This window comes from Podarcis melisellensis, assembly GCF_964234715.1.
Source record: "Podarcis melisellensis genome assembly, chromosome: 6".
Taxonomy (NCBI): domain Eukaryota; kingdom Metazoa; phylum Chordata; class Lepidosauria; order Squamata; family Lacertidae; genus Podarcis; species Podarcis melisellensis.
Window position 1 is genome coordinate 55,765,263 of NC_138538.1, and position 17,620 is coordinate 55,782,882.

Genomic DNA, 17,620 nt, shown 5'->3' on the forward strand with positions numbered 1-17,620 from the left:
GAATGGAACTTTATCAACAGATAACGGAATGCCTCTGAAGATTCATTAACTCCTTGCTTATTTGAAGGGGAAATTTCCCTAGTGTTCAAACTAATAGTGGTCCAGACACTCACCTGTTTAAAAGTGGCCTCAACAAGGTTGGCAGGGAACATGTTCCTGAAAAGATATAAGAAAGATGTTTGCCAAGGTATTAGATAAAAATTGAACTCATTGGGCCACTAATATTTATAAGCTGCTTTCTTTTAGATGGCCACTTCTATCTGTGTGGCATTTTATTTGGGAATCAATCACATTCCAATATTTCCCATTGTAATATCTGCAACCTGCAATATGTAGCCAAACAGGAGCTAAATGACATTCTGTTAATTGAAGCCTTACTACAGCTTCTTCAAAAGCTTTATTCCTCTGCTGTAGACACACAGAAGCACTGGAATCAAAGTGCTGGAAAAAGTCTGAAAATCATCTAGTCCTATTTCAGTAGGATCCTGCATGCCCAAACTTAGTGAGATACTACTGTCTGTCCATCTCTACTTGTTAAAATATTTATATATCACCCTTCTGGTGCAAAACTATCACTAAGAGCAGCATTCATCATTTAGACATCCCTATTTTATTATTTTTATTAAAGGAGAAGGGGACGACTGAGGACAAGATGGTTGGACAGTGTTCTCGAAGCTACAAACATGAGTCTGACCAAACTGCAGGAGGCAGTGGAAGACAGGAGTGCCTGGCGTGCTCTGGTCCATGGGGTCACGAAGAGTCGGACACGACTAAACTGTTAAGTTGTGGGCGAACATATCAGACGACACAGCGATTCTTCCAAAGCAGCTCTTTATTGTAAGCTGGAACAGAACTAACTGAGGAGCTCAGTCAGCCTGCTTATATAGAGCTCCAGAACAATGTAACTGTTGCCATTTTCTAAAACTATCCAATCACTGAACGTTACTTTTCGATCCTTCATTTGCATACAAACTATCCAATCACTGAACGTCACTTTTCGATCCTTCATTTGCATAACTATCTACAGTATCCCCCTGCTGGCCCAGGGTGAGAACTTCAGTACATAACATAAACGACTAAACAACAACAAATTTTATTAAACAACAGTATAAAACAATCAACCAAAGAGATAAGGTCAGCTGTTAAAACCATAGAAACATCACCTTTCACATACAGCAAAAACCTGCTGGAATAAAATGGTTTCCAACAACTGTTGCAAAAAAAAAGCAAAGGAATGAGCCAGCCACATTTCACAGGGCAAAGTCTCCACAATCAGGGAGCAGACACTGAGAAGTTCCTCTCTCTTATCGCAGTCAAACATGCTTCCACCCTAGAAGATACACAGAGAAGGTCCTCCCCTTTTGATCTTAGGAAGCAGTCAGAATGTTTTAACTCTATAGCTCTTCCACAACGATGTGACCGAACATACAATGGAGACTCAATCAAGTCCTGGCATCTTAGGCAAACATGTCAGACAGTTTTACTTACATGCACGTCTGTTCAGAAATTAGTCCCACTGAATTTTCATAAGACCATAAGAAGAACCCTGCTGGATCAGGCCAATGGCCCATCTAGTCCAGCATCCTGTTCTCACAGTGGCCAACCAGGTGCCTGAGGGAAGCCCAAAAGCAGAACCTGAGCGCAACAGAATTCTACCCGCCTGTGATTCCCAGCAACTGGCATTCAGAGGCAGAGCTATGGTGGCCAGTCGCCATTGGTAGCCTTATCCTCCAATGGGATTTTCTCCCCATAGAGTAAATGTGCATAGGACTGCAGCCTGAGTTTTGTTCATACATGCATGTTCATCGCATGACAACTGCTAGTTAATGTGCTGTGTCACATGTGTGGATGATGAACCATCCAAGAGCAAACAGTGCAGGCACAACGGTCTTACCATCTGAAACAGTGCAGTCATGTCACACATTCTGCTAAGAGTCAGCCAACACTTGAGTAATCCAGAAATGGAAAAAGCAGAAAAAATATATATTGTGGTATGAGTGGTAGAAAGTGTGATGTGAAAGATGTTGAGTTTCTCCCCAACATCAAGAGAATAACATCTGTGCAATTAATTACTTCTTGAGTAATAAAATACAGAGGTACCTCGGGTTACATACGCTTCAGGTTATAGACTCCACTAACCCAGAAATAGTAGCTCGGGTTAAGAACTTTGCTTTAGGATGAGAACAGAAATCATACTCCGGCAGCACGGCAGCAGCAGGGTGCCCCATTAGCTAAAGTGGTGCTTCAGGTTAAGAACAGTTTCAGGTTAAGAACAGACCTCCGGAACGAATTAAGTTCTTAACGCGAGGTACCAGTGTAATTATTTGAGGGGGGGGGGATGCATGAACATCTAGCTACACCTTTACAAAACCGAGAATTTCCCTTTAACTTGCCTCTCAAATGATGCTGACTTCACCGGGACAATTAGTCCCCATGAAACCTGCATTCCATCCACACACATTAACTAATTCATGCTTGTCATGCAATTTTTGGATGCGAGGTGCTACAGACATATAAAGGATTATTGCACTGATTAAATTAGTTTGCGATGGATAATTCATCTGGAGCAGCAGATTCCCATTGAGGATTTCCCTTCAACCTGAACTGAAGAAGAACGACACATGTGGCCCATGGCAGCTCTGAGAGCAGAAAATAAATTGAATGTGGCTTCGCTCCCTAAACCATAATTGGCAGCATTAAAATGCAACTGGGACTCCACAGGAGAAGAAATATCAGATGGTTAGTAGCTAGATTTAATGTTAGCCAAATTCGTGGAGGATTACAGCATTTTATTTCTTGATCATTCTTTATCCTGCAGGAATTACAACTGCTCCTCTTAATACAGGGATCTGGAATACTTCCACTATATTTTAAATAGATTGCTGTTTATTTCTATGGTGAAGAAACATTATTTGAGACTAGCTTTTTTGAAGTGACCAAAAAAGAATCACTTCCAGGTAAAAGGATGGCCTTCATATGATTGCAAAATATATGAGAAAGAAAGAAAGAAAGAAAGAAAGAAAGAAAGAAAGAAAGGGAATTTGCACTACTCCGCCTGGTACACCACCGTAATGTCACGCCAGCAGTAGAATGTCAATTCAATAAATAAAATAAAATAAAGTAATTCATGTTGTACTGACTGACAATCTGATGCCTCAGGGGAAGAAATGGAGTCTTGAGAGAAAGTCCCATGTTTAGGTATTGTCTGGCTTGCAGTGAAGCCCAAGATCAATAAAAAATTAAGTAATAACAAATATTTTTATCACACAGAAGTACAAGTGAGGGGAAGGAAAATGGTGCATAAAACAGAAAAGAGTTTTTGTTGGCTGAAATTCCAGACAAATACCTAGTTTTAGCATGAAATATTAATTTTTTAAAATATAAAAATGTTTTATTCCTGTTTAGTAAAGTTAGGATGATCCACACATCTATTTCAACACTCTTCTTAGCACTGTTTGACCAATACTGAAACCTGTATATCAGATACATGATCAACTTCTGTTCCTCAGCACTTTGTAGCTCTCACACATATTGGAATACATTAGGAAACAAATTCCAGAATGATGATTCAGGATCCACAGTTGGCTATCAGGAAGCATAGGGGCAGTTTGTTAATCTGTATTGAGTAATGGTGACAATACTCTTGTGGAACAAGGTTCTATGTCATTTTAAATGTTCTTGTGGGAGAGGATTGTTGGTTTGTTTTTGTTTTATTATGTATTTTGTGTTCTCATTTTGTATTGTTATGTTGTGAACTGCCTTGTGATCTTTGGATGAAGGGCAGTATACAAATTTTAATAATTTCTGACATCGGGAGCTGGTGTGGTGTAGTGGTTAAGAGCGGTAGACTCGTAATCTGGGGAACCGGGTTCGATTCCCTGCTCCTCCACATGCAGCTGCTGGGTGACCTTGGGCTAGTCACACTTCTCTGAAGTCTCTCAGCCCCACTCACCTCACAGAGTGTTTGTTGTGGGGGAGGAAGGGAAAGGAGAATGTTAGCCGCTTTGAGACTCCTTTGGGTAGTGATAAAGCGGTATATCAAATCCAAACCCTTCTTCTTCATCATCAATGTTATTGAATAGTTTTGATGAAACTAATGTAAATATATTGTCAAAATAATTGGTCTCATATATAATCTTGGCAGCATAAGTAGCAATTGCAGTTTAATGGAAAACAGTCCCAGATCTTACACTGATTGCTTGGTACTGCTCACTCTGGAGAAAATCACACATAATTTGTGATTTCAACAAGAACTATAAGCTCCAGACACTTTTTATATAATTTAGCATTCCTTTTATGACATATAAAGCAGAGCCATCATTTTAAAGACAATGCTACTCACAAGCCTGGAAAATCTGGAACTATACCTGATCTGATAAAGTGGATAGTCTTTACTTGGGCTTTGTTATTTTAACTCATGTGCAACTACTCATTCTACATGCCTATTTTATAGTTTTTGTTTTTCATCTTTTAATTTTTGTCTCTTGTTATAATTGTTCTCTTCGTTTTATATATATTATAAAACAAAATAATACAAAAGAAGCTTTACAAATAAAAGTAAAAATTACTTCAGCTTGCAAAGAAAACCCAGCCAGAATAAAAATGTTTACACCAGCCGACAAAAAGGATCCGGGGTTGGAGTCCATCCACTGTCCATGGACAAAGTATTCCACAAGGCTGAAAAGTATGATTTAGAGTTAGCAGGCAAGTCAGCTCAGAAAACAGATCATAGCTATAAAAAAAGGTCACTTGCACCTTAATTCCTTCAATATTTTAACAGATTCTAAAAGAAATCTAACTGAAGGCGTCATGTTTTATCAGCACACACCTCTGTCTTCTGCTATAAATGGTTTAAGTACAATTTCAGGTTCTGGACAAACAGGGAATTCATTGAGCTGTAGTCAACAATGACAATCAAAACTTTGTGTGGACAGGCGGAGTCCCCAGGTCCCGAGCGGCCCCCCCCCGTCATGTGGAATAACGACTCAAGACAACGTGCTATGGGATTAAATTGGCCACAACTTTATTAAATTTCAAATGTGGGTAGACCTTGGCTCAGGCATTGGGCGTTCTCCCTCCCCAGTCTCCAGCCCGGGACCTAGGGAGCATCAGGGTTATCCAGTGTTTTTGTGGGGGATGGGCCGGCTCTGGAGAACATATGTTCAAGCAGAGATAGCCACCGACGCAGGGGAAAGCAATCTGGCCTGATCTCCTTGGCAACGCTTCCCCCAGGTGGGATTGGACAACTGACTTGGCTAAGGGGAGACCTCCAGGTATCCCACCTGAGGAAAGGCAAAGCCAAGCCTATGCTGAATGGAGCTGCTACAGATCCAGGGGCTGCACGCGTGCACACAAAGGTCGCCCCCGTTTTATGCGGGGAGCGGTCATTCTCTTGTCTTGTAAAAACAGTCAAATTTCTGTTCAGTTTAGGATGCGTTCTTAGCCTTTGAGAGAGAACACAAAGGTAAATTTAAAGGGACAGTTAATTAAGGGGTCTCATTGCACTTCAGCTACAATATAAGACAATTATATGTCTTTATATATTGGAGGGGAATCTGATATATTGGGGAAGAGACCATAACTCAGTAGCAGAGAACATGCTTTGGACGTGGGTGGCCCCAGGTTTATTCCTCAGCACCTCCAGTTAAACAGATTGTAAGAACAGCCTTGCTGCATCACACCGAAGGCTTGTTGAGTCCACCAAACTATTATCCCAGTGGACAACTAGATGTCTTTGGGAAACCCACAAGAAAGACCTGTGACAGATGATGAGATCACGGTCAGGCAAAGGAGATGATATTGGCTGGATGGACAAATAGTCTGAACTGTTAAAATGTAAATTAGGGTAATCTGGAAACTGATATTTGGGAGATCTGATTGTGGAGTGCCTGTTGCGAATGCTAGTGAAACAAATGATGGGGATTGTTTATCTGGCAACAACGCTGCTGTCCCAGGCAGCCAGCTATTGCTGTCGCTTCATATTTAGAGAGGCTTAGCCTCCTCAGCAGGAGTCCAGCTCTCAGCCAAGTTGATTTCTTCTCTGTCAGCCAAGAGACAGGCCACTTTCTCTTGCCATACCAGACAAGGTCAACTTGGATGCCCGGGTTACAGGTTTTCATTTATTTAAAAGTGTTCCCAAACTGCTTAGTATTTTTCAAAAATCGCTAAGTGGTGTACAACATGAAAGCAATCAACAATATTGTTAAAACAAAAGCATAACATAAAAGTAGTATAAAAGCATATGAAAACAACAGGAGTTGAGGGAATTCAAACAAATCGAAGCAGGGCCACCAGCACAATGGACCACTTCTACTTTCTCCTCATAAGTTGCAGGAAGATAATAGCCTGATATCTTCCTTCAGCTGTTAAGACAAATGGTGGCCACAAAGAAAGAAGGGTCGTCCCGTTCAGTACTTCCCATTCTCCGAGTTAAGCCCAATTCACACAGGCTAAAATCCTGTATGCAAAGCAGTCTCACAGTTACACCTGTCATTGCCAGTCATTTAGGTTCTTGGTGGCAATTCACATAAATGCAGGATGTAAAAATATGCCTTGCCCCGAGCATTTTAGAATTATATTTCCTGTATTTTCAGAAACTGGTGATTATTTTGATCTACCCTATGGAGAATTCACAGACTTCAAAATGGATCTTAAAATGCCCCACAAAGTTACAGGATGCGTAAGATTTTACCTTTCGTAAAAGCAGTAAGAATGAATGTAGTTACCGAATTAAGTCCAGCAAGGCATCTGCAGAGCTCATGATAGGCTTCCCACTTTCCTCCGTGTTTTCCTTCTGGGCTGCCCCACCAGGATGGATAATGGAGACCATAATGATTCCCACAATAACAGCCACAAAAGTGGTCCAAAGGTAGTATGTGACTGTTATGATGCCTAATCGACTAGATGTCTTCGCATCGAGGGCTGCTAGCCCAGACATCAAGCTGTTGAAAGAAAATGCAAGATATGTGTTACCCTTTCCACATGTTTTCTGAATGAGATCTATTGCTCTAGGCTGTGAGAAGAAATGGACACGGTAAAGATATATCTCAGATGCTAGTTAACTTAGGCTGGCAGTCCTGAAAGCAGATCAGGATTAGTACACGGTAAGTCATAAATGCAAAAGTCATCCTTTAAAAAAAAAGACAATAGGCTGCATCTTATTTTAAACAAAATATTCTAATAACATAAATATTATTAGAAAAAACGCAATTATTAATTTATGTTGCTCCCTAGTTTTCTGCATTTTTCTTCTATTACAGATTGAGTAGTGGGGCTTGGGATGCTATTTCTTTTCAAATGTGGGCTGATATGAGTACAGATATACAGATGATTACAGCCCCTTCCAAACTCAAAAATACATTGGCACATATCTAAAAGAAGCACCACCTTGTGCAATATGACCTAAATCACAGGTAAGTTTGAAATATTGCAATTTTTGCATCTCTGTAATTCCTATATATTCTGTAAACTATAAGACCTCAGATCAGGCCAACGCGATAATGTGATCGTGTACACAAACTCAGCCCGGAATTAGCATTTTTCTGGGAATGCAGTGAGGTATCACCGTACGGGTTTACATGAAAGTAGGAGAGGAAACTGGAATGTACACTTCCAGCACTTGGCTTTTAATCCATGTTTGCACAAAGTTGCCTGAAATGCATTTATATCCTGTGCTTTGTCATAAAAGACTACTGAACGATGCACCCTTTCTTAAACCATTTGGAGTCCTAATTTCTCTCTAGACAAGGTTTGAACACCTTTGCACAGGGTAAAGACACCCCTGCCCGCCAATACTCCCTGGTGTCTACACAAACAGAAACAAATTTGACACTAATGAAGCCATGCTGATGTGAACATCTGAGGTGGGCAGAGAGGGGGATATTAGAAACTCTCAAGGTGTGGGATATTGAAAGGAGCACCACACGACCTTCCTTTTACAGTGGTACCTCAGCTTACATATGCTTGAGGTTACATATGCTTCAGGTTACAGACTCCGCTAACCCAGAAATATTACCTCAGGTTAAGAACTTTGCTTCAGGATGAGAACAGAAATTGAGCAGTGGTGGCGCGGCAGCAGCAGGAGGCCCCATTAGCCAAAGTGGTGCTTCAAGTTAAGAACAGTTTCAGGTTAAGTACAGACCTCCAGAATGAATTACGGTAAGTACTTAACCTGAGGTACCACTGTATAAGCAAAAATATGAATGGGCGGCAGCAAACAGCAGCATGATTTTGTAAGATATGTAACAAAGCTTCCAGGACGGGGCTGTCTTCTAAAGATTTCAACACTATTTATTAACAATAACCAAACAAACATTATTAATTTATTCTAGACACCAACATTTCCCCAAACATGACAAATGTCATTTGATGAATTTGTCTAGAGGTCAGGCTGAAAGGCAGCTTAACCTTTATAACAAATTTGGTGAAAACATAGTGGTAGGATTAAGCCATCAGGTTCCACTCATCCAGTAAATTAATTAAGAAAATGCACTGCTTAACTGCTTGCCAATCTTTAATCCTGCAGGTTTTGTTTTCAGTTCGATGCATTGGGGGGGAAGGGCAGGGGGCGGGGACAGAGGGAACAGATTTTTAGCTTCATTGTATTGTATTTTTACTCTCTGCCCTAGAATTCCTCTCCTTTAATCCTCAGGTACTGGAGGGGAACTTGTGATTAATTCACAGTTATATTTTAACTGCTGTGTTCAAATGTGGCGAATGCTATCAGATGCAAGTTAAAGAGATACCTTCTTAAGAGATGGCATTTGTCAGATTTTTTTTAATGAAAATTGCAAATTGCTGTTTACTCAAATGCATTAAAAACATTAGCAGAAGTATCGTTCAATTTTTTTTGCATTTATCACCATAAGTTTAAAAAGTGAAATAATAAAAGTCATCCAAATCCATTAATAATCCAAACACATACAATATATAAAAGACTAGATTGTATCGCTCAATTAAAGAGATAAAAGGAAGAGATAAAAAGCAAAAGGATCAAGGCCTTGGAAGCAAATTTGTTAGGTGTTCAGAGTGTTCCTGCAACATTTTTTTTTTTTTTAAGTCACTATAAACCCTTTCCAGAAAGTCTGCTTAACATATTTAACTTCTGAGAACATCTGCATTATAATCCGGCCTGCCAGGCTACTCTGAAAGAAAGTAAATCACAATGAGGTTGTTTTGTGCCATAATGACATCAGTGAAAATAAGCAGAATGTCTATTCAGTGAAACTATGCAGTATATGTGAGTCCACCAATGCTGAGGGGTTTTTTTACAGTTTCACTGTGATCCCAGTAGCATTTCATGTCACTTATTTTCTCCCAATGCAACATCCACTTACAAAGTCTTCCTGTTTCTGCATGAAGTGTATTTGTTTTACAGTCAGATTGCCAGGATATGAACACCATGCAATCTAGAGTGACTTTACTACAATCACATGGTCATAATGCGGAAGTAATAAGGAGCTGTTACTTACTAAACAAGTGGCTAATCCTGGGAACTGTAGTTTGTTAAGGCTGCTGGGAATTGGAGCTCTTTGGGGGATAAACTACAATTCCCAGGATTCTTGGGGGGGGGGCGGGGATGTGCTTTAAAGGTATGATATGTACACAGCCTTGCAAGAGGAAAGGTCCTGCCGTAATGGACTAGGTAAAGGGTAAAGGGACCCCTGACCATTAATTCCAGTCGTGGACGACTCTGGGGTTGTGGTGCTCATCTCGCTTTAATGGCTGAGGAGGCCGGCATTTGTCTGCAGACAGCTTCCGGGTCATGTGGCCAGCATGACTAAGCCACTTCTGGCAAACCAGAGCAGCGCATTTACCTTCCTGCTGGAGTGACACCTATTTATCTACTTGCACTTGTCATGCTTTCGAACTGCTAGGTTGGAAGGAGCAGGGACCGAGCAATGGGAACTCATCCTGTTGTGTGGATTTGAACCGCTGACCTTCTGATCGGCAAGCCCTAGGCTCTGTGATTTAGATCACAGCCCAACCAAAAGACATAGCAGAGAGACAACAGAGGAAGTAGAGGGAAATGGAGACAGGGATTTCTTCTGTCTCTTTTTTAACCCAAGGCAGTACTACTGTTCTGGTCTCAGAAAAGGAAAAGAAAGACAAAAATAAATTTTCACATGATATCCCACCACCATGGGGACTCTAGGGATAGACTTTCTGATGAGTTAAATTTGGATATAAAAGGTAAAGGGTCCCCTGACCATTAGGTTCAGTTGTGACTGACTCTGGGGTGGCGGCGCTCATCTCGCTTTATTGGCCGAGGGAGCCGGCGTACAGCTCCCTCGGCCAATAAAGTGGCCAGCATGACTAAGCCGCTTCTGACGAACCAGAGCAGCACACGGAAACACCGTTTACCTTCCCGCCGGAGCAATACCTATTTATCTACTTGCACTTTGACATGCTTTCGAACTGCTAGGTTGGCAGGAAAATTTGGATATAATTCACCCCAAATACTAAAACAATAAAGAAAATGTTTCACTTTGACCTATCAGATTCATAAGAACTTAAGTAGAGCCCTGCTGGATCTAGCCAAAGGCCCCTCAAGTCTAGCATCCTCTCCTCGTTCTGGTCAACTAGATATTAATGGAAAGTCCAGAAACAGGACATGATCACAACAACATTCTCCCCCCTTTTGATTCCCAGCAATTGGTATTCCAAGGCAAACTGCCTCTGAAACCGGAGTTACTACATAGCTATCATGGAAGAGAGTCATGGATAGACTTATCCTCCACAATTTGCAAAGAACATTAAGGTAGAAGAAAATGATGGCCAGTTCAGATACTAATCTAACAAAAGGTGCAGCATGGCCTGCCACATCTCTCACATATTTACAGCAGCTTGGTTACAGATGATGCTTGATCACCAATCATGGTATGGTCTAGAGTTAGTGTCCAGTCATATATTAGCTCCAAGGTGACAAATCCTAGAGGGGTCTAATAATGAGATTGCCCAGTTCATCATCTGTAATAAGATTACGCTGTCACCAGATAATGTAGTGAGAAGAGTTAGAATTGTAAGGGGCAAGTCCACAAAAGTAATTAACTGTTTAGAAGCGGTTAATTAGGGGTGCCTCCTGAAAGAGTGGAGAGTCAAACTAAGGCTAAATGTTGCTAATCTAAATGCAGAATTCTGTGCGGAACCCAGGAATAGCAAACCAAATTTTAAAAACAACGCAACCCAAGGTGAGGGGAAGGTATTTCTCTCTGTGTATGTATGAATGTATATACAGTATAGCCTAATAAAGACAGGTGGCTTACACTGAATAACAAAGTAGTAAATCTACTTGCCAAAGATGACAACTAAGGCCACTGCATATACAGGCCATCCTTGTTTTGTGTGGCGGTTATGTTCTGGACATCACCACCCTGTATGCGTCAGCGGTGCCTGTGTAAAACATTCTGCCCTGGAACACCCTTTCAGTGACTTTTCCAGGTCACTTTCGGGTTTGGCACCACACGCACAATCGCATGTCAATCAGACACGTGTAAATCGGTTGTTCTCTGTAATGCACAGTGCTAAGACCACATTCACGTTATACTAAAATGCTATGGTATCACTTCCCACAAAGAATGATGAGAGCTGTCATTTGCTAAGAGTGTTGAAAGTCCCCCTCACAAGGGTACAGTTCCCAGAATTCCCTGTGAAGAGGAATGTATTACTGAACCATTCTGGGAATTGTAGCTGTGATGGGAATAGGTATCTCTAACAACTATCAGCACCCTTAACAAACCACAGGTCCCAGAAATCTCTGAGGGAAGCCATGACTGTTTAAAAGATACCATAGCGCTTTAAATGTATGGTGTGAATGTGGTCTTACAAGAGAGTTAATAGCAACACATGTAGAAAAGGAAACGTGTGTTAAATTAAACTCAACTCAGTTGTCACATAGTCACACTTGGCTTCAAGTATCTGTTGACACATGATGGAAAAAGAGCCCAATCTTCATATACATCAGCCTTAATAAAGGCAAACTCCTGGTTATTCCTGGTCTACTGCTTTGACAATGACAGCTGGCAATACTTTCAAATTGGTGACAGAATGATAATGGACCATCTACTTGTCTGTTCTATTCAGCTAAAAGGTTATTGGAACGTGGCAGATATATCTTTACCTGGAAGCTCCTGGTTTGGAAACCATTTTCAGGTGCTGATGGGAACACAACCATCATTCATGCTTTTCTCACGTTATTTCTGAATGTGACAATAAAACTGGCCAAATGATTCACAAAGTTGAGCTCCTGCACTTTTAAGATTAAAGTGAGTTTATTTATAAAGTGCAGTTGTTTTAATCCGCATGGCTCTCTGCTTAAATAACTGTCAGTCTCTTTCTGAATGGGGTTAGCCTCAAATGCCATAAACCCTGGGAAAGGGAAACATAAGGAGCTGCCTGCAAAGCCCATTCATCTCATGCCTCTCTCTCTTGCTCTCTTCCTCCTCCATCAGAAGCCATCTGGATATTGCTTTGAAATAGATGGATTATGGATACAGTTGTCAAAGGGGATTAGTGTGATTAGAAAGGCATTAATCTTGTCAAGAAGTAATGGTCAAGTATTAACCACCAGCGCAGTCGCTAGAAGATGCTTGTTTGTTTTCATTCATTCACCTCCCGGTCATGTTCTCATTTCCTAATTGCTTGCTATGGAAAAGCCCTTCCTAAGTAAGAGGTTACTAGCGAGGTTCCCCTTTGTCAACAACATTAGTGATGATTAAATGTAGCATGATTATCATTGGCAGAACAGAAACACCAGCTTCCCTGGTTTGCTACTGCAAGGTCATTTTTTAAGGTCTCGTGGAGAGGAGAGAAGGATGTATTTCATCTCTGGATCATAACCAATTCATATAAAACAGGAGTGGGGAACATGAAGTTCTCTGGACTCCAGTTCCCATAAGCCAGCATGGCTAAGGGCTGATGTTCCCCACCTCTGACAAACAGAAAGAGTTTGTAGGAAATGCCTTTATTTTCCTAAAGACACTTTATTGTCAGGCCAGTTCAAATATAAACATACCCGCAAAACATTTTACAAAATGTGGCAAGCCTGTATTATACTAGTACACATGTTAGCGGCTTTGGACATGGAGGAAAAAATGTTACTCTTCACATATGGTTGAAAGAAGCAATCTAAGTTTATGTACAACAGAAATACAACTCCCCCTATTATGAGCATGTAAATTGCATATCTGCAAATATGAAAAGCCCACGGGAGGTATGCTGGGACAGAACAAGTGCATATCAGTGCTGTAAAACATTACAGAAAGATGCTTAAGGTGGTGGAGTGTTTTCCTAACTAAACACACATTTTGCTTAACTTGGGGAATCTGAGCAGAAATACAGAGAATTATCACCATGACAGCATTATGGCCCATCTTGTAAAAGAAGATTGCTTTGCATTTAGCTATCTAGAATTTGGATCAAGAAACAAAAAGCAAAATGTGGCTCTCCTCATTAGCGTGTCTCTGAAGATTTCAAGCTATACTATAATACTATACATATATATTAAGGATTTTATCAAAATTACAACTTCCTCTTATCCCTGGTGAGGTGTTGAAAGTTGAGGTGTGCTGGGAATGGAGAGACCTTCTTGGAGCAATGGACTGTGGCAGGGATGGCTAACTTCTGGTCTGGGGGCCTGACCCACAACCCCTCTCCCACAAATTTTCTGCCACCTCCTCCACCAATTTTAAATGCTTTTCAAGTAATCTTTTAAAGTATAAACCTCTTCATGCACCCCTTCACCCTAATGAAGATGCACATCAGCTCTACCTTGTCAGCAGAAGGTAGGAAGAAGGGGGTTCTGTGCCTGTGTGTCTTGTGCCTGTGAATGTGTAAGGTGCTAAACTCACTTCAGATCACGCCCACCAACCCCAAGAAGGTTGGCTAAGGGTGACTCTGATCCTCAGCCTATAAAAGCTTAGCTACCAATGGACCAAGAGGAAGTAAGGTTTGCAGGATGGGACTCCTCTTACATTTAGATCTCTTCATTTACTTTGTACGTGAATAGGGTAGATAAATTAATGATGGACCCATTACATACAGTTTGTAGTAGTGGGCTGCATGGTGGCCCCTGACCTCTTGATAGCGGAGTTGCTGTTGCTTACCAGGAAGGAGAGTGGAAGGGAACAAGGAGGCTGGCATAATACAAATGCACCATCAGGAGCACTCTGCTGGTGCATTTGCACCACACTAAACTTCCTGACACCTTGCCCCCCCTCTTCTTCCTGGTAAGCAGCAGTGATGGTGCTGTTGGGAGGTCAGGTGAGCACCACCAAACATCACACTGTCTGCTATTGCTAGTTTGGCTCCAAGTGTCTCCAATGCACAAATGTTCATTTGACCCAGAACTTTATATATAGGATTCTAACTTCCTTTATAAGCGTGTCCAAAATAATTCTAAGTGCTGTTTATTTAAAATATATAATAATAAAGATGATCATAAGTATTACTGCAGAAGATTACTGCAGAAGTTTCATACTTCTTTCAGAGGTACGGTACACTGTGCAGGCTTATTTGCAAGTAAATCCCATTTATTACAGTGGATCCTACCCCCACATAAATATGCCTAGGGCTTCAGTCATTTTCTTCAAAACTACTACATTAAAATGCAGTTGTCCTGTTTAATCAGTTTTCTTTTAGGGACATGGGAAGCTGTCTTACATTGAATCAGAACATTGCTAGATGCGGGTCTGCATCTAGCAGCTGTTCTCCAGAGGTTCAGACGGGGGCATTCCTAGCTCTGCCTGCAGATGCTGGTGACTGAACCAGGGACCTTCTGCATGCAGAGCAGATGTCCAACAACTGAGCTGTCGCCCTGAAAATAGGCTATTAAATTACCAAATTGTAAATGTTGCCAATTGCATACAAGTTTTCAATGTATGCCTATTTGATAAACATTATGAATGGAACTGCTATTAGTTCAAGAAACCTGTTTAAAAAACCCATTCTGAAGACACCAGTGCTAATCAGATGCTTTTCCAATGAAACTCCTTCTAGCCATCAAGCTATGTTTGACTGGATGCTTTCCTTGTCCTTCGGCTCAGGGCATCTTGCTCCCATGAGGATTGAGCATATGGCAGACTATTGTCTGGATGATGCTGACTAATCTGTTAGAAGTCTCCATCTCAGAGGAGATGGACAAAATTCTAAACTTGGCCAAGTGACATTATAACTGCAAGGAATTGTTAGATACAGATAAGGGTCTACAGAAATGCTCTTTGAAGGGTGAAAAGTTGTTATGTCCTAGTATGGACAGTTTACATTTCATCAATGAAAATTAATGATAGCAGATGGTCTCCTGTTAGTTGAGGATCTCTCTTGAATATTCTGAATGAGACACTATCAGAGCTTAGGTGACGTCCCCTCCAGCTAAGGTGAGGGGCAAAAAGGCCTTGGAGTGCCAATCATCAGATGGAGTATCATGGGCATAGCCAGGATTTTTGTTAGAGATAATAATAATAAACATCTGATGGAAGGACATTCCACAGGGCAGGTGCCACCACCAAAAAGGCAGAACCTCAGTTTGCTATATATTTCTATTGATTTTTATTGATCTAGGTGGCAGCTGCCCCTCCCTGTCCGCCCCCCATGCATGGAAGCATGCTGTGCATCTGTTATTGTTGCTGACATCTCTGGTTCAAATCTTCTGCTGAGTGTGTGCTGCACAAGTATGAAACCACTATCATATTTCTTGATCTGCAGTGGTAGTTTTCAGTAAGTGCATGCAAAGGCAGGCATAGAACAATGACATTTTGAAACTCCAATATGATGATAACTGCAGTACTAACAGGCAGCAGTAGGAGTCAAAGGTCAGCCAGGGACAGCGTGTTCAAAACTTAAGAACTTTGGACCCAAAGTTTGGAGCCATGAGAGGTGGCGGACTCTCTTTCCTTGGAAGTTTTAAAGAAGAGTTTGGATGGCCATCTGTCATATATGATTTAGCTGGTGTTTCTGCATTGCAGGGGGGTTGGACTAGAATCAGTGGTTCTCAACCTGTGGGACCCCAGATGTTGTTGGACTACAACTCCCATCACCCTTGAGCTCTGGCCTTGCTAGCTAGGGTGATGGGAGTTGTAGTTCAACAACATCTGAGGACCCACAGGTTGAGAAAGGCTGGACTAGAGGAAGTCCCTTCTAACTTGACAGTTCTATGATTCTATGAAAAGGACTAAAACATTCTGTACAAGACCTACATTTTTTTATGTTGGTATTCTGGAGAAGAAAGCATACCTTTGCAGGAAGCATCATAGAATAGGTGTGGTCTATTGTACAATCACAATATCCACCTTAATAATAATTCATTTGTGTGGAAGGACAAAGTTTGTCGCATTTGCATTGTTACTGACAGAATTTGTTATGACTTATTTGAAGTCAAATACACTCAATATTTATCAGTACAGTATATTCTTAAATACAAGCCACATACCATAAAGTAATCAATCTTTGTCAACTACTAGGACACCATAAAAATGATATATTACGGTTATATTATATCTATGTTATACAGCAACAGATGGGAGCTGGAACAATGTTGTTGGCCTTGTAATACATAGTGGCAAACATTATATAACATGTTTTCCTCTCAGCGTTATTACCTAAACAAGGGATTATTTAAAACAACAGCAAATTACATTTTCTATATAACAGTCTGTGTTAGTTAACATACTTGATTTAGTTTGCTAGGTATGCATTGTATCCAAAACACATATAGGAAGGTGTTAACTACAATGCAAGCACAGGCAATGAAGCACTAACTACATTTTATGTACAAATGCATTTATATTAGAGACCCCACCTAATATAAAACAGTCTTAGGAGAGGGAAGTGGTAGCGAGAAAGGAGACCCTTGTCCCAAACCACTCCTCTTTCTCATTACTTCTCCCCTCCCCCCCAAACGTCTCAAACACAAGTTTGCCTTGAGTTAAAAGTAATCTGATTTAGCTGAGAATTGCAACGATATTTTCTACATGTTTATACAGTATTATCATACCCTGCTTGGTAATCCTGTGACATTTTCAGCTAAGACCATAACTTCTTGCTAAATCGATTGATGACAAATATGCATGTGCCTTTAAGGGACAAGCAACTTGAAAGTTAATTTTGTTTCTTTAATAAAAGGAACAAAGTTGGGTAGATCATGTTACGGTTCGCTATCCACTAGCTTACCTTGAAACAACCAGTGGTAGAATCAACATTTTCAGCATTCTCATCAGTAACTCCCCAGGAAACTGGAAATAGCTTATTTCCTATAAAATAAGGAGGTGAATCAGTTATTTGAAGATATACACATGTATCTCTTTGTTGAACCACAGTTAAAATGTGCTGAACTCTTTACTGCTACTTTCATCTCATTTCATCGCATATCATTTCAAATGATGGAGAGACATGAAAATCAATAGGAGATAGCACTATGGCTTGGGAGGAAATAACAAGTTTTCTCTCACAGTTAGATAATTCAAAATAATGAACCCAGTCTTTACTGTACTAACTTGAAAAGGTTTTCAAAAGCGATCAGATGAACGCCATGTGTTTAGTATGACAGACAATCTGAATACAGAAACAAATTTGGTCTTAAGCGCTGTTAGGAGAAATAACACTAAAGCTTCTGCCAATCAAAGACATC

General features: G+C 40.7%; 1 protein-coding gene across 2 annotated transcripts in view; it reads right to left on the minus strand.

Moving 5' to 3' along the window:
* Window positions 1-17,620, minus strand: part of SLC1A7 (solute carrier family 1 member 7) — a 37,977-nt gene that overhangs the window by 16,790 nt on the left and 3,567 nt on the right. Inside the window, exons 2-4 of one of the 2 annotated variants that reach the window (XM_081915290.1) lie at window positions 17,164-17,243; window positions 6,726-6,941; window positions 114-156 (exon numbers count right to left, since the gene is read on the minus strand). In XM_081915290.1, coding sequence (XP_081771416.1) covers window positions 114-156; window positions 6,726-6,941; window positions 17,164-17,243 — 339 coding nt within the window. Of the gene's footprint in view, window positions 1-113; window positions 157-6,725; window positions 6,942-12,565; window positions 12,624-17,163; window positions 17,244-17,620 lie in introns of those variants that run through there. The other variant, XM_081915291.1, reaches the window with a different exon arrangement.